The 22,394-nt window shown below is 36.9% G+C and overlaps 1 protein-coding gene across 6 annotated transcripts in view; it reads left to right on the top strand.

The window, feature by feature from the left end:
• Kidins220 (kinase D interacting substrate 220) overlaps positions 1-22,394 on the top strand; it is a 102,803-nt gene that overhangs the window by 5,373 nt on the left and 75,036 nt on the right. For 4 of the 6 annotated variants that reach the window (XM_071601319.1, XM_071601320.1, XM_071601318.1 and 1 more), the window contains exons 2-8: positions 2,529-2,672; positions 9,886-9,984; positions 10,921-11,019; positions 13,819-13,917; positions 14,266-14,367; positions 19,497-19,595; positions 21,912-22,109. In XM_071601319.1, the coding sequence (XP_071457420.1) occupies positions 2,565-2,672; positions 9,886-9,984; positions 10,921-11,019; positions 13,819-13,917; positions 14,266-14,367; positions 19,497-19,595; positions 21,912-22,109 (804 nt within the window). In that variant the 5' untranslated portion in view covers positions 2,529-2,564. The remainder of the gene's footprint in view (positions 1-2,528; positions 2,673-9,885; positions 9,985-10,920; positions 11,020-13,818; positions 13,918-14,265; positions 14,368-19,496; positions 19,596-21,911; positions 22,110-22,394) is intronic. The other 2 variants (XM_027937865.2, XM_027937864.2) reach the window with 1 other exon arrangement.

Genomic DNA, 22,394 nt, shown 5'->3' with positions numbered 1-22,394 from the left:
CATGCTTATATATTTAAAGCGGTGATTTATTTACTGCTCACAACAGTAGATGGCTCTTGCTTCAGGGTACCAAGTTGAAGAGACCAGGACTGGTGAGAAGGGCATGAACTAGGTGAGAGATGTGTTGTAGACATTTTTAGGATGGATGCCTAGATGCTGATGGTTTCCTCTTTTCTAGAAACAGTGTCAGTACTGTATGAGCTCATAACTCCCTCCCGACCTTGTGTCTATTGTTGTTTGGTCTTGGGCTGGCAACTAACTCAGTCTGGGTTCTCAGGCCTTCCTACCCCCTTAAAAAAAAAATCTTATTTTTTTGAGATGGTATCTCATTGTGTTGACCAGGATGGCCTTGAACTCCTGGGCTCATGTGATCCTTTTGCCTCAGCCTCCTAAGTAGCTGGGATTACAGGTGTGTACTATTACACCTGGCAGTCAGACCTTTCTTCCTAAGACTTTGGGTCTGGTAACAAAGCATAACTGCTTTCTCTAGTGTTAGAAGCTGTTTGATTGAGGCTAAATAGCTGTGAGAAGCCATGTTCCCATTAATGGAGAAGCTGGTCTAGGATGAAAATAGACGAAACCAATAAAGAAGAGAAGGCCGCTGGCATTCAGGTCCAGTAGCTCATACCTTTTTCATTGTCTGGTTGTGGGAAGTAAACTAGTATCCCTGAAGTACATTTATCTGTTTTGTTTAAACTAGATTACTTTTCCCCTTGCATCCATAGGAGTCCAATGAGGGTAGATGATAAAGCCCTAAATGGAGGCACTGAGAGTGGGGCTGCCTCATCTCCTTACTTAGGAGGTACACTGGATAGAGAATGGTAGCTGTGCAGCTGTGAAGAGACGGATGGTTGCTTTGGTAGGGGGGTTATGAGGGTGGAGTTGTAAATGGAAGGAGCTAACTGGCAGAAACAGACCCAGAATAGGGGTGAGGGCAACTCCCGGTTTTGAGATAGCAGTGTTTATGGTACAAAGTATGGGTTAAGGTTTGTTTATTTGCACTTGAATGTCCAGTTGAATATAATGAAGTTCCCATTCTGTTGAGACTTACATTCTAGTGGAGGTGGACAGATAGTAAGCAGATGGTGATAAGTGATGGAGAATAATAAAGCAGGACAAGGGGGTGGGAGTGCAGGGCCATGGTGGAGCAGTGGAAGGTTATTTCTCCTATATCCCACATCACGTTGTGTTTTCTGATCTTATGAGATGAGGGGCAAGCCTTGTGCATGTCTTGTAGAAAAAGAGTTTAGGCAGACAGAAGTGTAGTGCAGAGACCTGGGGGACAGTGCTTGGATGTCATGCAGTGAAGTGACCAAGAGAATGTGAGAGGAGACGAGATCAGCGGTATTAGAGAGATGAGAGGTTGTGCCACCTAGAGTCCTCTGCCAGATGAAAATGATCTTTGAGTGCTTTGAGAAGCCATTGAGGATGCCCTCTTGATTCAGTACTGCCCCCAGTGTGGTTCTTTAGTTGGCAGTGATAGCATTACCTGAGAGTTAAAGATGCAGATTCAAGGAACAGAACTGTGGGGTCAGAACCTCTGAGGATACAGCCCAGAAATCTGTGCTCTAAGCTTTCCAGATGATTCTGATACATGTTTAAGGTCTTTTAAGTTTTTGGTTGATAAATACTAATTGTGTGTGTGTGTGTGTGTGTGTGTGTGTGTGTGAGAGAGAGAGAGAGAGAGAGAAAGATACAGTGTGATATTTCCATGCATATTTATACATTGTGGAATGATCACATCAGGCTCACATTCTTATCATTACTTTGTGGTGAGAACATTTAAAATTCACTCTTCTAGCAATTTTGAAATATACGTTATTATTAACTACAATCCCCACGCTATGCAATAGATTAATGACACTTCTTTCTCCTATCTAACTAGCCCTTTGCATTCTTGGACCAACAGCTTCTTTTCCTGACCACCCCCACATTCCTTCAGCCTTTAGTAGCTCTGGTCCAGCTTATGTTCTCAGACAATCACTATAAGTATGTTGTGGTGGATAGTGGGAAGGGCAGGCAGAGCAGAAGCAAGGGAAGGAAGCTGTGCTTGTTCAGGTGAGGTCAGGGTGGTTGTCCAGTGTGGTAGTGATGGAGGTAGTGTGGTAGTGTGATAGTCAAATGTGAAATATTTGCTCTACCTATAAAACATGTAGGTGATATATTGAATGTAGGATATAAGAGGAAGAGAAGTCATGTACAGTTCAAAGATTTTTGGCCTTGGAAGAATGGAGCTGGAGCTGCCATGTACTGAGATACAGACAGTAAAAGGAGCAGTGAATCATGTCTTTGTATTTGAGTTGATGGTGAGGGTTTGGGGGATGTATCTGGAGTTTGAGGTTTGAATGATTAAGTTTAAGATAAGTGTGAGTCTTGGGAAAAGACATCATGTCAGCATTTTAATTGCTCAGCTGTGGGGCCTTGTTTTTCTTCTTGCCACTTGGTTAAGACTGATAATATTTTCATAAGAACTTAGTTTTTTTCCCTACCACAAATTATACATCTTTTGTCTAATTTACTTTTAACAGGTATTGAAATAAAGATAACTATAGCTTTCTGTGAAAATGTCAGTTCTGATATCACAGAGTGTAATAAATTATGTGGAAGAAGAAAACATTCCTGCTTTGAAAGCTCTTCTTGAAAAATGCAAAGATGTAGATGAGAGAAATGAGGTAAGGCCACATTTCTATAATTAAGTTCTTTGTTTTTGTTTTTTATTTTTGTTACTGGGTATTGAACCCAGGGGTACTTAACCACTGAGCCTCATCACAATCCCTCTTATTTTTTATTTTCGGACAGAATCTCGCTAGATTACTTGGGACCTCACTAAGTTTCTAAGGCTGGCTTTGAATTTGCAGTCCTTCTGCCTCAGACTTCCAGGTCTCTGGGGTTACAGGCATGTGCTACCATGCCCTCCTTGCAATTAAATTCTTTCAGAGATATTTCCTGGCTAACCCACAGGCACTATGCTCAGGATAGAAGTGAGTAGGAATGGCAGTTCTCAGCCATGTCTTATTGGACTTATGATGTGACATTATTGTTGAAAATACTCGATGTAGTCCATGTTTTTGGACTACATTTTAACTTATATAAATGATTAAATGAATGTAGGTTGATAATTGATTGATTTTACCCTGATGTAATAATCAATATTCAGGAAGTTTGATTCTTTGAAAATTAAAGTGTTTCTAGGAAGCTTTAGAGAGCATATAGACCTGCTCTTCCTACAAGTAGACTAAACAGACAAAAATTAGGAATTTAAAAATATTTTCTTCAATGGAGTCCTAACTTTTGTCCTTAATTTTTCATTCTACACACTGGGAAACTTTAAGTGCAGTGTCTTTAAAAGAGAGTTAAATAAGTTATGTGTTATTGTTTAATTAATTCATAAACATTAACAAATTAGTTATTTCTATTTATTGATATGAGTACAAAATGTTGATCTTATTTTATCATGTACAGCCAATCTGAAGATTAATTGGCATGCCGTTTTAAAGATGAATAAACTTTTTGTGTGAATTTTGTAACTGGCAAAATATGTGTGTATTTTATAAAACCTCAGGAAAATAAACATTTCATAGAACTGTACTTTTAATAGTGCTTTTTTTTGTTAGCAGAAAAGCTGAATAAGGAATAATTTTTTAATGTAATGTAAGTACATGTGTAAAATGTGTGTATGTACTTGGATTTATATGTGTCCTTATGCATTTCTGTGTATACACATATAAAAAATACTTGTTTTTTATTATAGTAAAAAACCCCACATAATATGAAATTTATCATCTTAACTATTTTTAATTTTATTTATTAACCTTTTTTTGGTGGTACTAAGGATTGAATGTAGGCCCTCCCATTTGCTAGGCAATCACTAAGCTGTATCCTAGCCCCTTTTATTCATTTTCAAAACAGGGTCTTACTAAGTTGCCCAAACTGATCTTAAACTTGAGATTCTCAAGATTACAGGCATGTGACATTGCGCCTGGCCCATCTGAATTTTTAAACATACAGTTGAATCATCATAAGTATTTCTACCTTGTTGTGCAACAGATCTCCAGAATGTTTGGATCTTGCAAAACCAAAGCTCTGCATATTGGACAACTTTCCATGGGGATGCGGGTGCAGCTCAATAGTAGCATTTGCTTAGCATGCATGAGGCCCTGGATTTGATCTAATGATAATGCCTATATTTTCAATGTTTTTGTGTTGAACAAAATATAATATAGTTCGTTAACATTTGTTAACTCTTTTTGATTATGAATAGTCAAGAATTATCATAAAGAGATAAGATTAAAACTTGGCGATTATTGTTATAAAAGAATTACCTAAAGAAGTATTTTATTAGTATATATTAGTTTATTTAGAATAACAAAATAGTTTGAAAAGAAATCTTTTGTTCTTAATACTGAAAGAACACCTTCACTGGGAAGGAGACAAATAGCACATCAGTAAGTATAAGATTATATTACTCTTATTGCCTTAAGGAGTGAAGCATTTTTGGCATTGAGCTAATATAACATCATACATGAGATAGCATTCAATGGCAACTAGTTATCATTATAGCTAGTTTAATATTGTGTCAATTTTAATTCAAAACCCCTTGATATTTGGCTCCATGTGAAGATTTTGGGTGAAGTAGCTTTCTTTCTTTTTTTTTTTTTTTAATTGGCTTTAATTAGTTATACATGACAGTAGGATGCACTTATATACTTTGATGTATCATACATAGGTGGGATATGATTTCTCATTTTTCTGAGTGTGCATATTGTAGAATCACATTGGTCATACAGTCTCATTGAAGTAGCTTTCTTAAGGCCTTTTTCTGTTTTTTTAATTCTTAGCACTTTACATCTACAACTTTTTTCTTTTTTGCAGTGCTGGGGATAATACCCAGGATCTCATGCATGTCAGGCAAGCACTGTACTACTGAGCTACATCCACTGCCCAACAGCTTATAAAATTTAATCTTTATAGATTTTTAAAAGTTTTTTGAATTTTCTCACTTCTATTTTGTTCTTGAAAGTATTTAAGTAATTTCATAGTAATGTATTTTAATTATTCTGAAAAGGATTCTTAAATATTAGATCAATTTAATAAAGTAATGTAGATAAAATAGTCTGAAACTGTGCTTAAAATATAATCAGCCATAATCAGTAAATTCTAGCCTCCTCCTTTGTTTTCTTCCTACTTTATTGATAAACTAGATAAATTTCTTGGCTTTGTAAATAGTCTCAATGATGGCATATCTTTGCCCTTTTTGAGCAGGGAAAGACTTATTTTTGGAAAGAACAAAGTCACTTTCGGCTCTTATTTGTACATGAGGTAGAGTTGAGGCTGGACATTATTCTACTGGTTAGGAAAATGAAATGGGACTTAAAGAGATACACTGTATGTGTTTATAAATAGCTGCTAAAGAAAATTAAGTAGAAATTGGAATGTAGGAATTACAAATAACAAAAAGATGATGGAATAGTGGGTGTTTCTGCATTGTAGTCTTTTGAGAAATTGAAAGAAATGATGGTACCTGTTAGGACTTTGAATTTGGGCTGAGTGTTCAGTTTTGTGTTTGGTGTCTTGGCTTGAGGTCATTGTGTAGTGGAGCAGGGATACCTTTGTCTGTGCTGCATTCAGAATAGAATACCACACACTGGGTAATTTCTCAACAGCAGAAGTTCACTGCTCATGCTTTTGGAGGCTAGGAAGTTCAAGGTCAAGGAGATGGCATCTGATGAGGCAACATAACAGTAGCCATTCCATGGGTAAGAGAACATGAAAGAGAATGAGAGAAGAGGGAAGGGAACCAAACTCATTCTTGTATCCTTTTATTAGGAACGTATTCCTTTCACAATGGTGGCATCAATCCATTTGTGTGGGTTGTGATCTCATTACCTCATTACCCCCCAACACTGTTGCTTTGAGGATTAAGTTTTCCTGCCAGTGACCTGTGCAGGCGGTGGAAATGGGGTTCCTCTTCGTGGAATGGGTTGGCTGTGAAATAAAGACTAATAAAGACAGAAGGGTGAAAGAACCACAGAACACAGGAAGTACTTTTAAAAAGCTGGGGTGGGACAGGTTTGCCGATCTTAATGATCGAGCTTCCACACTGGAAAAAGAGTGGGCAAGCAAAATGGAGCCCTGGCTTGCTTTTTTTATATTGGGGAACATCAAAGGTTTTTCATGGAATATTCTTTGCCAAATAAGGTAGGAGATGGGCTGTCCAGTTCCCAATGGGTTATGCCCAACTCCAGAGCTACAAGAGGGGGTCTTCCTAGTAGAGCAGAGATAGAGGTCATGTGCTTTGGGCAATCTAATGCCTGCTGGGGGAGCCAGGATAGTTTCCAAGGAAAAACCTAAATCTCCATGGCTGGATACCAAGTGAAGATCCTCATGTAATTCACGGGTGGCTCCCCGTATAGTTTCCAGCACACAAACTTAAGGGAACACTCAAACCTTAACAGGGGGTTGTGGATTATGAAATCTTGTGCTTTTTGGAAAGAGTTAGGTTCAGGGTTTGATGGGGGCATCTGGGCTTAGATATGGAAGGGAACTTCAGTGGTTCATTTTCAGGTGGAATGGTGAAGTTGTCATAACATAATAAGTTAGTCCTTATTTCTGCAACTGTAGTTACTGGATTGGTTAAGCAAGAACCAGGAGAGTCCAAAGATAGGCTTTGTTTTAAGACAATTTATAAGGTAGCTATCCTTCTCTTGGAATCTAATAAAACTTATGGCAACCTTTGTTGAATTTCTTTTACTTTTTTGGATACGAAGGTTTACCAGTGAAGATTTGCTTTGAACTGTGTCTAATAGCTCCCAGGACAATGGTTTAAAATTGAAGGTTTTATTGTTCTCATATAATGACAAGCTACAAACAGAGGAGCCAGTCCAAGACTGGTGTGGTGGATTCAGGACATCTCAAGGACCCAGGCTTTTTGTACTTTTCTGGCCACTCCTTATTGTCCCAGTTACTCACCTCAACTTCAGCATTCTGTCTGCATATTGGGCAAGAAATTAGAAAAAGGATATAAGCCACCTGAACTAGTCCCCTCACAGCCAAAGAGCAGTGTCATGGGATCATTTCTGGCCACAAGGGGGGCTTTTTAGCCAGCACATTGCCACCCCAGCCAAATGTGGTTCCTCTGGATACTGGAAGACAGTTCAGAGTTTCTGCAAGAGAAAATTGTGACTATTTAAGTCATGTGGCATGTAATTCTAGTAAATCAGGTTTATACCATCTTTCTTTGTGTTTGGGTACTAATGCACATTTACATTATTTTTGAAGATCTTGTTTCATGAAACTCTTTAACTGTGTGAACCATCTGAGGTGCAGCAGTGACTCCAGAATGTAAACAGAATGTGCCTCTGAGTCTTTGCTATTACTGTTTTGGAAATGGTGATGTAAAATTCATGCATTCTTAGTGTCTTGGATTCATTTTGTTAGCTTTAATTTCTGTATTTTACCAGGGACTTTGATATCTCACTCTTCATCTGAGTAGATTAGAAGGGAAAAACACGCTGTAGAGTATACACTGAACAATTTAGAGCTGACAGAGGCATGTGTGGTATAGTAATTGATGTCTGTACTCTGACTCAGAACCATAAACATAATCTTTAAGGTAATCTGTTTAACAAGTAGCAGTATGTGCACTTGCTTTTTAGAATGGTGATTATCAAATTTAATGTTTAAAGGATTAACTTTTTCACCTGTAAAATCTGTTTATTTGTAACCCCTCCTTCCCTAATGACTCCAGTTGAATGATGTGGTAGCCATATATAGTTTAGTATCAATCATTTACTAAGAATGTCTATATTTAAATGTGAGTTACTTTTGCATTTATTAGTACCAGTATTTGTGTTAAACTCTTTATTTGTGTTATCTTTGCAATAGTTTTTAATTGTACTTGACAGTTATTATTATAATCATTTGCTTGTTTCTGTGTTGCTCTTAATTGATTTTTAAATTTTTTAAGACTTGGCTCACTTATATACTTGAAAAAATTGGAGCACCTGGTTGGTGTCAACTGTCCCTCATATTCCATTACAATATATTTTTTATTTGTTCTTTTTTAGATATACACGACAGTAGAGAATATTTTGATATATAATACATACATGGAGTATGTCTTATTCTAATTAAGATCCCATTCTTGCGGTTGTATATAATATGGAGGTTCACTGTGGTGTATTCATATATGAACATCGGAAAGTTATGTTCAATTCATTTCACTGTCTTTCCATGTACAATATTATACACATGAACAAAATAGATACATTTCCTCAGGGAGTATAGAGCCTTTAGGGAAGATAGACAAAAATCAGTTGTTAATCACACAAATAAAAATGTATCACCAAGCAAGGATTAAATGGTAAAGGGCAATCCCAGGATCAGGGCAGGCCTGTCTCTCTGTCATTCAGGGCTTCTGTAGGCCTTGGTGAGTTCTTATCCAGAAGATCAGTGGGGAAACATTGAAGGGTTTGAAGCAAAGAAATGACGTCAAATTGGCATTAAAAAAAAAAATTACAGATTTTTCCTCCATGCTGATACACAGTACACATCCACATAAGTAGGTGCATAAATAAGTATTTTTAAGTTTTGGTGTAAAGTTTTCTCTTATTCCTTTGTTTTAGTATCTTTAGAATTATCTGGTGATTTCCTAATATGTACTGCACTTTGAGTGGAGAAAGTGACTTGTCCCAGAGCCAGCTGCAGGACCCTACCCTGTTTCCAGGGCCAGTGGAGCTACCCACTGCATTCACTTTTGGGAAGACTGGAAACATTGACTCAACTAGCCCAGACTTTATTTTAATGAGTCAAGGTTGTAAGGAAAGGCTTAAATTACATATGTGTATTGTATAAGTAGCACTTGTGTTGCTTTTATGTTTTGCTTTAGATAAAACAAGTGTGATTAAAACCTCATTCTACATCATATTTTGCCTATGTTGTTTGCCGCAGTCTGGCTGGGCACAAATCACGAGCCACTGAAGCAGGAACAAACTTTATTTCTGAACTCCACCAGCACACTCCACACACGCTCCCAGGAATTCTCCCGAACGCCACGTGACTCATCCAGGAACCAGCAACCGGAAATATCCCTCCTCCGGCACTTCCCCAACCAATGGGAACTCTCCGGGAATCCCCGCTAGAGCTCAACTGGAACTCAGCGGGAACTCCGTGAGAACTTGCTGGCGTCACCTCTCAACCACTACTTCTGGCAAAAGTGCCATGCGTCATCCCGACTCGGCTGTGGCCCTCAACAGTTGTTAGAGTATTTGGTTACAATAGTTAATGTAGCCTTTTGGAATGATGCATATTTGGTTATATGCATTGTGGAAATTAACTTTCCAGATCTTAATGCTATGCATGTTTACTGAGTTTGAATGAATTCATAGTGTCAAAATCAGATTATTAACACCATGGAAAGAAAAAAATTTGATTTAATTATCTCTTTGACTTTTAAATTGTCAGTAAACCAAAAGTAAATGTCCTGCTGGGCACGGTGATGCACACCTGTAATCCTGGTGGCTCAGGAGCTGAGGCAGGAGGATTGTGAGTTTAAAGCCAGCCTCAGCAAAATCGAGGCACTAAGCAACTCAGTGAGACCCTGTCTCTAAATAAAATACAAAATAGGGCTGGGGATGTGGCTCAGTGGTTCAGTGCCCCTGAGTTCAATCCCCAGTAGCCCTCCCCACTCCACAAAAAAACCAAAACAAAACAAAAACAAAGCAACAACAACAACAAAAAACTAAAGGTTTAAAGCTGTTTCTAAATGAAAGAAATATAGTAAAAACAAGTAGTCCTTAACATACTTCATGAAAATACAAGTGTGGTGAATTTAACTGTAGTGTTGCAGTGAAAGCATATCATCCCGGTGTGTTTTATATCCTCCAGTGTGGCCAAACTCCACTGATGATAGCTGCTCAGCAAGGCAATCTGGAAATAGTGAAAGAATTGATCAAGAATGGAGCTAACTGCAATTTGGAAGATTTGGTATTTATAAACATAATTTATTCTTTGGTCTTTTTTTTCCTTTAACTGTGTTTCTTCAGTTTTAAGAAATGATTCAAAAGTAATTGATTAAATTTGTACTTTCAGGTATATCTTAACTTTGTCTAGTGTGCTACATCAGTTTTTTAAAGAGTATTTTAGGAGAAAAAAGTTTGCTTTCAAAATGAAGGATGTCAGCTCTTTTTGTTTTTCTTACATAGATGGTGATGGCTGAATAGAGAGCACATGTTCATACAGTTAAATGCCTGCCTAGAAAATATCCCCTAATGATGCTTTACTGCAAATATCACATTTGATAACAGTCAGAGGTGGTCCCTTCTGATGTCGCTTCTGGGGGATAAATCATCATTCCAAAAGGTTACATTAGCTCTAATTCTTAGAATCACTTTGAGGGTCAGGTCACATGGCTACATATTTTTTCAAATTGAATGATCATTTAAATTGCTCTCATGAATAAAGGTTAAAATAGTATACTTGTATCCTTTGTTTTAAAAATAAAGGATAGCTTTTTTTTTTTTATTATGTAGTGGACTCACTCTAATTTAATGGCCTGTGTATGTGCTCTCAGATCTGATTATAGGCTTTTTAATTTCAATTTATAGTAAAGATTGCTAGCCACAGGATTAGCCTTGAGGTTTAGGTGGTCTCATCTTTTCTCCCTTTTAAAAAACACTGTATGCGATTAGAAGTCCAGTGAGAAGACTGAACAAGCTTTGTGAAACCATTTCTGCATCATTAGTAGTGATAGAGGTAGATAAATTCTTAAGAGAAACTTAGCATTATTTTATAAAAGTTTAAAGTGGGCTGCATCATGGCAATTTGGTATGATCATTTGGTATGTAAATTCAAATTTGTTTTTCCTCACCTTGGAATGTTATTTTTGGTTTTAAAACCCACCATTATTTTTATGTGTTCAAGGATAATTGGACAGCACTTATATCTGCATCAAAAGAAGGGCACATGCACATTGTGGAAGAACTGCTTAAATGTGGGGTTAATCTGGAGCACCGTGATATGGTATGTACATTTTCCTTATTATGATATTAATTATCTGAAATCTTATCAGGAATAACAGATACTTGTGAAGTCCTATGTTTTTATGTGTGAGGTGATATCATTATGACTTCAGGATTTGGGATTGGACCTTCAAGGGTGTTTTGAACCCAAGCATAATAATGTCCCTCTTTTAGAACGCACCATCTTTAGTTTATTTCAGAGTTTAAAATTCTGAAATATTGTTAAAAAAACTTATTCTTCCACATGTCGATATTTTATAACTTTTGAAAAATTGTTGCCTTTAGACACAACTTTAAGAAGGACGTTGTAGAGTTTTAAAAATATTTTTGTCACTTATAACTTTCAGAATAATACTTGTACTTTTGTTTATAAAATGTAATTTTGTTCAGACTTGCTATCTGTGCACATTACAAGTTTAACAAGCTGAGGTCCTTAATTGTCACTTAGCTTTTATTTGATCTTGGCATCTGGTTAAAGCATAAAAGTAAAATGTGTTATTCTGTAAAATGCTTAATCTTTTTAAAAGTTAATTCTAATAGGAGACGAAAGGAATGAGATGATCTGCCTTGACATATAATACAATTATTACTTAGCTGATGGTGCTTTATGAAGTACAGGTGGTCTGAGCTTTAAAAAAAACTACTGCATTTCCCCATTTTGCACTTAATAGCATATTATGATTTATGTATGGGTTTTCTCTCTCTAGTCTTGTATTCTTAAAACATAGCAGAATAGGTGGTATACTTACTTTTATAAGAAGATACTGTTATACTTTGTATCTAAAATGTCCCTCAAAGACTGCAGTGTTAAGTGCTTAGTTCCCAGCTATGGCCCTAGGGATGTGGTGGAACCTTTAAGAGGTGGGGCCTAGTGGAAGGCGGTCAGGTCACTGGAGATCTGCCCTTGGAAAGAACATTGGGATTCTGGTCCCTTCTTCTATCTCTTTGCTTCCTGCTGCCATGAGATCCACAGGTCTCTGCTGTGTGCTCCTCCCATGATGTGCTGTGCTCCACTGCCACAGCCCAAAAGCAATGGGCCAGGTGACCGTGGACTGAAACCTTTGAAAACATGAGCCAAAATAAACCTTTCGAGCTAGGGCTGTAGCTCAGTGGTAGAGCACTTACCTAGCACAGGAGAAGCACTGGTTCGATCCTCAGCACTGTATAAAAATAAGCAAGTAAAATAAAAGTATTGTGTCCATCTATAACTAAAAAACAAAACAAACCCAAAATTAACCTTTCCTTCTCAAGGAGTTTATCTCAGATCTGAGGTGTTTTTTTGTTTTTGTCACAGTGATGGAAAGCTCACTAACATATTCAGAGAAATGTTTATGTTGTATAATTTCCAAAAAGATGTTTGAGTTTAATCAATAGAAGTTTAGGGAGAGAAGATAATAATGTCAGTAGCCTAGGCAAAGGATGGATATAGCAGCTGAGAGTAAAAGGTGGTGCTCTTACTTTATTGGTATATAAGGTATCTTGTTGTTCTCAATATTTTATTAAAGGGACCATACTAGTTTACCATGTGATGAATATATTAGGTACCAGTTCTGTGACTGTCATTTTTAGGTGCTTTATGGCCTCTGTATCATTTAATTGACTTCTCAAGACAATCCCATGAACTAAAGGTTGATTTTTATTTTCAGTGTATAGTTGAGGAAATTGGGGCTGGAAGAGGTGAGTCTTTGTCCAAAGTCACAGAACTACTAAGCAGTACTAAGCAGTCAGTGTGGGTGGGTTTTGAGTCCAGCTCTGCCTTCTCCAAAGCCTTTCTCCTCTATCATTCTTCTATATACGTCTGCAGGGAAGTTAAGATTTAGGAATTTTGATAAGATTTCTAAAGAATGATTTGTTAAACTTTTTTTGGTTTTCCCGATTTCTCCTATTTCCCCAAAGTAATGATCATACAATTTTTAACATTTAAAGGATCTTTGTGTTTGGCTTTAAAATGCCACGAGTTGGGGAAACTGGGGACCCTGTCTCTCTCAGTAGTTATTGTGGCAACTTAACGTCAAAGGATTGGCAGATGGTAGTAGCTACCAACGTAGGGAAGACAGAGTCCTGGGACTTGTGCAAGGAGAGGAGAGTGATTATTGGGGTCCTGTGGGATTCAGAAAGAATTCCACGATACATTGTCAAGAAGTCTGGGGAAGTTTCTTTCTTTCTTTCTTTTTTTAATATATATATTTTTAGTTGTCTGTTGACACAATATCTGTATTTGTTTTTATGTGGTGCCGAGGTGTGTTAATTCTCTAACATTTTTAAGTAGCCAAAATTACTACAAAATTACTGCAAAACAACAAGCTCTACCTTACATACCAGTGCCTCATACATGCTAGGCAAGCACTCTACCACTGAGCCACAACCCCAGCCCTCAGGAGGAGTCTTTCTGTAGGCACTAAGCTGAATGAGTTTAATGAAATATAAAACTATTTCTATAATTAGCCACAGTCTTTTGATTTTTACAAATTTAGGTGTTGTTTCTTGAAATTAATTCCCTAACATTTTTAAGTAACCAAAATTAATGTAGAAATTTGGAATTGTCCAACAAAAATGTTCCCTATTTCAATATATGTGATATAGCATAAACTTTAGAGTCATTTGGGAATGTAAGAGATTTGACTCATTTCATGTACAATTATGTATGTTTCTGGGAATATTGTAAAATTACATAGTACTACCTTCATGAAACAATGGTTCATAAAGATATACACAGAAGTACCTTGATTAGTGGTAGTATTTTTATGCTTGGAAAATACCCAGTTTTATCCTGCCCTTTTTTTTCTCCTGTTTTCTTTAGGGGGGATGGACTGCTCTCATGTGGGCATGTTACAAAGGTCGTACTGAAGTAGTAGAGTTGCTTCTTTCTCATGGTGCCAATCCAAATGTCACTGGTCTGGTAAGCAGTAACAAAAAGCTCATTTGTGACTATGGGGTAAATTTTCTTAAGGGATGCATTAGACTGTTTACATGTGACTTCCAGGTGGATGGAGATTTTTCTAGGTCATATTAAATACAGAATGTGATTTCTAAACAAAATAAGAATTTTATAAGCTAAGTTTATTTCTCAATTTTTGTCAACATAAAAGTAAATCTTAGAGCTCGAATGTTAACATTAACTTTACTTAGCAGATGTGTTTTGTGAATATCCACCCAAAAGATTTTCTCTTTTTCTCCCTCCTTCCCTCCCTTTTTCTTTTTCCTTCTTTCTATCCCTCCCTCCTTCCTATCTATCTGTCCATCCCAGCAGTACAGTGTTTATCCAATCATTTGGGCAGCGGGGAGAGGTCATGCAGATATAGTGCATATCTTACTGCAAAATGGTGCTAAAGTCAACTGCTCTGATAAGGTAAGTTGGTAGGATGTGGCCAGATTCCAGTCTGTATTATGTCCACTTGAGGTATCTAAGTTATAAACATTTTCAAGTGTAATTGCTCTAATGTATCTCATATTTTTGTATATCATTGTATTTTTAGATAGATATATATTTCATGGATGAATCCCTTGTATGTATTTTTACTAAACATCCTTTTGATGTTTATTTTGTTGCATTCCTTATTCTTAGGGAGATAGACAGGGATAATGGATTCACTGTTCTCATCATTTGAGATTTTCTGTTATAACTGTTCCTCCCACCTTCAGTCCTGTCTGCTTTCTCTGTATTGTTGCAAGAATGATCTTTCTAAAATTCAGGTTTGGTTGTCTCTCTCTTGTGCTTAAGATCCTAAAGACTATCCCTGGTATTATGGATGGAATAGGCTATGCCTCCTTTCTCCCTTTTCCCCTGCTACCTGTACCCCAACTACCTTGTGTGCAAGCTAGCCAAATGACATGGTTTCCTGAGCTCCTATGCTCTTTCCCAGGGAACCTCTTTCTCAGTGTGTCCTTTCCTCCTTATCTGCCATAGCTTCTATTAATTCTGGAGGCTTGGCTCATCTCTAAAAAGCTCCCTATGTTGTTGTTCTATTCCTTTTTTTTTTTTTAACCCTTAACACTCCTCTCAAACATTGAATAGATGCTAGTCTAATCCTCTTATTTTTCCTTGCTCTTGAAGAGCTTTGGTAACTTTCACTGCTTCTGGGTAAAGCCCAGTCAGATGTCTCAGTTTGGCTTTAGTCTGTCTTCCTAGGCTAAACTCTTGCCATTCATTTCTATATACACTATGTTTTTAGATACAACAGCGTGTCTCACATTCTGTGACCTTTATTCTGTTCCCTCTCTTAGGAATGATATTATTACCTCCTCTGATTGATGGACTCCTATTTATTTTTCAAGGCTCATTTGAGCTCTTAACCTGCCTGGTTAAGTCTCCTCCTTGGTGCCCTTTCTCTGTGCTATCAGTGCTTTCTACGCATCCTTCCATCAGTGCACACAAACTATTGTCTCATAATGATTGATTTTTATGTCTTTCTTACCACTGGAGAGTACATTTCATGAAGATAAGGAATATGCTCCTCACTTTTTTTTTGGGGGGGTGTCATTTTTTACCTCCATTATTTTCACTAGGTAACTTAGAGCTTGGCTTATTGTTGTGATGATTATATTCTTTTCAGATTAATAACTGTGTATCTGAACATAGAAAAGAGTAGTTATTTCCTGAAGACTTTTTTTTTTTTTTTGTAATTGGAATAGATTCTGAGCATTATCTTCTTTAAGTACACATTATTGCTTACTTGGGAATCACCAATGTCTTGATCTGGATGGTGGTCATACAGGTGTGTACACATATAAATCTTCAAGTAGTGTATTCAGGATTAGTTTATTTTTATACTTTATGGTTTTTGTGCCTTGGTTTTTAAAAAATATTCCATAAAATAATAGGTTAATGAGGAGGGTAAGCCTATTCAAACATTTATAATGTGGCATTTAGGAATATTGGCTACTTTAGATTGAGGTTTGAGGCATGTGTAAAATGGGCACAGTTCTGTCTTTTGTCTTCTTATGTTAATAGACAAACCTTTATTTTTTCCTTCTGGCCTATTGAAAATTATTTATATATAACCTGACATTCTAGGCCCTCCAGAATAATTTATGATGCTACTCAATCTGTTACTCTTTAGCATTTTGAGAAGATGTTTGCTACCTGCTATGTGCAGTGTCCTGTCCCCACACTTAATACAGAAGATTCAAAAACAAAAACAAAAAATGTTCTATGTTTAGAGAAGCAGGTAGATAAATGGGAGTATAAAATGTGAAGCTAAGTGTCAGGTGACTTAGGAGTTTGAAGATAGGAGAATCCATAGAAGAACTGACACTTAGTGTAGCCTTAAAGAAAGGGCAGAACTTATATCTATGGACAGTATGGGAGGAAACCTTACTAGGCATAGGAAAAAATAAGAGCAGAAAGCCCCAGAACATGACTTCATATGGCATGTTCATGTGACTTCACTGCTCATGCTGAGCAGACCAGTGTGGGTAGAGCTGAGCCAGGTGTGAAGAGAGGAGCTGTGGGAGGAAGCCATGGCCCTAGAAGGAGCCAGCTTCCAGTCGGCCTTGAACATCTTACTGAGGAAGTGGTTGTCTCTCCTGCAGATAATGAAAAACATTGGAGAATTTGAGTAGTTAATTGATGCAAACTGGTATTTTAGAAAAAAATCATCACTTAATAGTGAACAGTGGGATGCATCAAAGACCAAGGGAGTATTGTTATTCTGACAAAAAATAGGTTTTTATGGTAATTTTTAAAAAAAGGAAATGAAGTTACTTTTTAGATGTGTTAACTTTGAAGCAATGGTGCATCAATAGTTAAAGGTGTCTGTCCCGCTGGGTAGTAGGCATAGAGATTTGGGCTGCTGGTGATGAAGGAGTTGCATAGAGGTGGTTCTTGAAATTTGGGGAACATGGATTTGATAACTAAGATTCATAGTAATATATTGTGATGACTAGAGGGCTGATTATTAGGAGTGTTTCCAGAGGAAGGAGAATTTGGCTGGCAAACAAGTCAAAGGCGATGAATGAATTAGATGTTCAAGGTCAAAGATACAGTCAGACACAAGCCTGTAATCCCAGTGGCTGGGGAGCCTGAGGCAGGAGGATCGTAAGCTCAAGCTAGCCTCAGCAATTTAGTAAGGCACTAAGCAACTCAGTGAGACCCTGTCTCTAAATAAAGTACAAAAAAGGGCTGGGAATGTGGCTCAGTGGGTTAAGTGTCCCTGACTTCAGTCCCCTGTACCAAAAGATACAGTCAGAAGTTCAGAACACTGCAGAACTTTCAGGAAAAGAAAGAACTGAGTTAAAGATACGTAATAGATCTGGGATTCAGATAACTATTGGTGAACTCAGGAATACTGATTTTGTAATATTTGTAGTAAAAACTAGTTTTTGAGGGGGTTTTGGTGAGGAATTAGAAATAGGCATTATACATTATTTTGAAAAGTATGAAAGAAAGGGCAAGGATGAATATATTGATTAATATATATTTATATTCATATAAATATGAATGTAAATAAAGTTAATATATTCATATAAAATAAGCTACCCTCTCTCTCTCTCTCTCTCTCTCTCTCTCTCTCTATATATATATATATATATATATATATATTGAGAGGGTAGCTTATTTTGGAAAAGTTTGTTTGGACAGGAGAACCTAAAGAGGAAGAACTTAAGTTGGGAGCCTAACAGGAAGGGGGAATAGGAAAAGACTGATGATGTGGGAGGAGATCTCTAAGTAAGGGTCTGGGTGAAGAAGGAAAGATGGAATCAAGAGTGCATCGAGGTATTCTGTTTAGGAGGAATAGAGGCCAGAATGTGAGGAGAAGAGAAGAGAGAGGCTTAGTAAGGTGACTGGCTGCAGAGCTGTTTTGAAGTAGATAGGAAGCATGGCAAAGAAGGTCTTGCTGGATCTTAAGAGCTCTTTGTGATGTTTCAAGGGAGATGTCAGCTGAACTTATGAGTGAGGTCCGGGGACTGGTGCGAAGGGGAGGGGAGCAGGCACAATGGCATACAGCTTTCCACAGTTCTCCAAGGATTGTGAAAATCAAATGTAATAGGTTTTCACAGGATGAGATTTTAATTATAATTAGAATATTTAAAGAAGGCTTGATGAGTGGTAAATGGGTATGTGTGTTACCTTGGCAGGTCTAGGATCTTGCTTGTAGGGCAGGGGAGGGCATTTCAGTAAGAAAAAATTTTATCCACAAAGGAGCAGGCTAGAAAAGAGAATTTAATTCTGGGCGAAGACTGTGGATGCAGGAGTAAAATTGGGAAGTTCTTCCTGTAGCCCTTATTCCATCTCTCTGAGTTTATTTGGAGGCAGTGATGGTGACAGCTGTTCTCTTTATGGCCTTTCTCCTTTTTGTCAGGCCTCCCTTCCCATATGCCGTATTTGCAGCCCTGTGATTCTGCCTGTCACAAGGTCACATTCATCAAGGGAGAGTGCCAGCTGCTACAGCTTGCAACAATGTTGTTGATGGGGTGTCTTTCATATTTGTAGAGAGGTGCTACCCAGTGTCATAGTCACTAGGTACATATGGCTAGTTAGGCTTAAATTGAGTAAAATTAAAAATTTAGTTCCTCAGTCACATTAGCCACATTTCAGTACATAATAGACATGATGACTAGTGTCTGCTGTGTTGGGCAGTATGGAATTATAGAGCATTTTCATCAACACAGAACATCCTATGGACAGGGCTGCGGTAAAGAGTTCATTAAATGTTGATTCCCACCTGTAGGTTCCCTGTTCTTAAAGATCTTCATGGGTTTTCATTTGTTTATTGATGTCCAGACTCCCCAAAGCCTCAACATTCCCTTTATGCATGATTTAGGTTTTCTGATGTCTTTTGAATCAAGTTCCAGAAAAAAGGTCCATTTGAGCACAGTCTCTGTAGGCTGAAGTGGTCAAGAATAGAGGCTGATGTGGGATGGCGGTTAAGAGTGTGGACTCTGAAGCCAGGCTTGTTGGGTTCATAGATCTTGTTCCACTTCTTAAGCTTTGTGACCTCAGCCTTGGTAATGGCCTCACTTTCCTCATCTGTGAAAATGTGATACTATGAATTGCACAGATTCTGTAAGAAGGATATGTGCATTAACCATTTAAGTCTCATAAATTGCTTTTTCTTTGAGCTTATAAGAATATACAGGATACCAAGATTTATGTGTAAAGAAACCATATTGATAGAACTGTTGGGCCCATGGTTGTTATTCTTTGTTCCTCTAGTAGACTGTTGCACTGTAAATTCTGTTTCATAAGATATGGGAAGAAGTGAAAGCTTGTTAAATTAGCGACTGTGTGAATTTATGATGGAAAAATTATCATTGATTATAATAAATATGTAAAGTTGGTTAAAAGACATTCTCTGATTTACCACCTATTCAGAAAAAGTAAAATGGGGGACATAGAATTTATCTAAAATTACAATTATGACTGCTACAAAAACTTATCTAAAGAACACTGAAATTATGATTTCATCAGAATTCATGCTATAATCTAGTTTCTTTTAGTATATTTCTGATGATAATTTTACATTTATTGTTTGATAGTATGGAACCACCCCCTTGGTTTGGGCTGCCCGAAAGGGTCATTTGGAGTGTGTAAAGCATTTATTGGCCATGGGAGCTGATGTTGATCAAGAGGGAGCTGTAAGTATCTTTCGTATCTTAACCCCTGGTTTCAGGAGAGAGAATATTTTTCCTTAGTATATGCCTGTAAATATTTCCTTCCAGTTCTTAGAAAAACAAGCATTTTTTTCCCTATTATCCAAAATGAAAAACTTAAGAATCAGGTACTTTTAAGAATCAGGTGCTAATGCATACAAATTTTGAGAGGCTAAAACTACTAAGTATAATTTTCAGTAATCTAATTGTTTGAAAAACTCTTCAAATTGAATAGTTTTTTAATATTTATTTTTTAGTTGTAGTTGGACACAATACCTTTATTTTATTCATATATTTTTATGTGGTGCTGAGGATCGATCCCAGGGTTTTGAGTGTGCAGGGCCAGTGCGCTACCGCTGAGCCACAACCCCAACCCCAACCCCTTGACTATTTTTTTTAAAGTATTTTTTTCAGTTGTGGATGGACACAATCCCTTTATTTTATTTAATTTTAATTTTTTTTAGTTGTAGATAGACATAATACCTTTATTTTTTTTAGACATAATACCTTTATTTTATTTATTTAATTTGTTTATGTGGTGCTGGGGATCGAACCCAGTGCATCACGCATGCTAGGCAAGCATTCTACCAGGAGCCATAACCCCAGCCCCCCTTTATTTTATTTCTTTTGTGGTGCTAAGGATCGAACCCAGTGCCTCACACATGCCAAGCAAGTGCTCTACCACTGAGCTACAACTCCAGCCCCAAATTGAATAGTTTTTTTAATCTTAGTTGTAGGAAAAAAGCTTATGCTCTATTAAAATGCTTTTTCCTTAAAAACTTAAAATAGTATTATAATTTTTTTGAATTTTTTAGCTGTACTTTATTCTCCCTCTTCAGTAAAAAAAATAATAAATCAGAAGTCAGCTGTTAAAACCTAGAAAGTTCAAAATTAGTTTAATACTGCTTACTGACTAGCAGTTGTTAATTCCTAACTGAGCACCAGCTGAGTACCCAGCCTGTGGTATTAGTACTGGGAAGACCAGAGAAGCCTCATAAATTGCTTTTTCTTTGAGCTTATAAGAATATACAGGATACCAAGATTTACGTGTAAAGAAACAGTTAAAATAATGTAGACTGCTGTTTACATAACTACCTTGTGTGAGCTGAACAATAAATTGTTCTGAGAAGATATACTACCAAATCTCCGGCTACATAAAACAAGAGTAAACTCTCCACATTGCACTGGAATAATGGCAACTCTTCCTCCTGTTTTCCATCTTGTCACAAGCCCCTATTTGCTGACCTTTAAGGACTATATAGTATTTTCATGCTGTTTGGAAACAGCATGATTCGTAGGCAGCCGCAAACATCATGCCTTCCACTTGACTCGTTTCTGGACAGCTTGTCAAGTGGATGAGTGGCTTGTCTCTGTGATGATGGACTGCTAAGGAATTTGAAAAGTCTGTGTTTTTCACATGTAAGAGAATTATGGCTTAATGAGATGTGTGATTTTTAGAATTACTTAAGTGATTTTTATCTATTTTTGAAAATGTGGTTTTTAGATTACTGTGAAGAACATACATTATGCTTTTTCTTGAAATATTCCATAGCGGGGCTGGGGATGTGGTTCAAGCGGTAGCGTGCTCGCCTGGCACGCGTGCGGCCCGGGTTCGATCCTCAGCACCACATACAAACAAAGATGTTGTGTCTGCCGAGAACTGAAAAATAAATATTAAAAAATTCTCTCTCTCTTTAAAAAAAAAAAGAAATATTCCATAGCATTAATTCATTTTTTTAAAGAGAGAGAGAGAGAATTTTTTTAATATTTATTTTTTAGTTTTTGGTGGACACACATCTTTATTTTATTTTTACGTGGTGCTGAGGATCAAACCCAGTGCCCCGCACATGCCAGGCGAGCGCACTATTGCTTGAGCCACATCCCTAGCCCAAATTCATTGTTTTATTTCAGTTTTTCCTATAGGCTTATTATAAAGCATTCTTAGTTTAGAATTTGATTCACCTTTTTTCAGTTATTTAATTTAGAATGTTTAATTCTGAGTCATTCTATCAACTGCAACTTCATCACATTAATAAGAGGGTTCATTCATTGAAAATGAGTCCAGTGTATGATTATCATTTAAATGAACTGAACCTCCTACTAATTCTAATGACTCTAGAGGATTACATATTTCACAAACTTGAAGTACGCCTCCTGTCATTTTTTGGTATGTGTTTGATTATGTTGGCATTTCATTATCGGAAATAACTGTTAAGAATAGGCTATTTGAAAACATCAATTTTCTGATTATGACAGCAATTATGTTTTCTAGGTATGCTAATTTCTTGGACTTTTTTTTAGAATTCAATGACTGCACTTATTGTGGCAGTGAAAGGAGGCTACACACAGTCAGTAAAAGAAATTTTAAAGAGGAATCCAAATGTAAACTTAACAGATAAAGATGGAAATACAGCCTTAATGATTGCATCGAAGGAGGGACATACGGAGATTGTACAGGACCTGCTTGATGCTGGAACATACGTAAATATACCTGACAGGGTAGGTTACCTATTTCAGATTTGTTTATAGCGGTGATGTGGGTAGAAGATTACCTTCATTGCTGGCTTCTTCTCTTTCGAGTTCCTCATGCATGATATGTACTTGTTTAAAGATAAGTTTATTTCTACCTTTGAAACTAATAAATTTAAAACCATTTATTTTTTTTGAAGAATATCCTTTTTTATTTTTGTCAGTTTTGTTATTGAAAATGTCACATGCTGTAATGCATTCCACTGTCATATATAAATAAGAAATAAATAAAAAAGAATGTCACATGTTACAATT

This window comes from Marmota flaviventris, chromosome 14 (assembly GCF_047511675.1).
Source record: "Marmota flaviventris isolate mMarFla1 chromosome 14, mMarFla1.hap1, whole genome shotgun sequence".
Lineage (NCBI taxonomy): Eukaryota > Metazoa > Chordata > Mammalia > Rodentia > Sciuridae > Marmota > Marmota flaviventris.
This window is presented reverse-complemented; position numbering and strand designations above follow the sequence as displayed.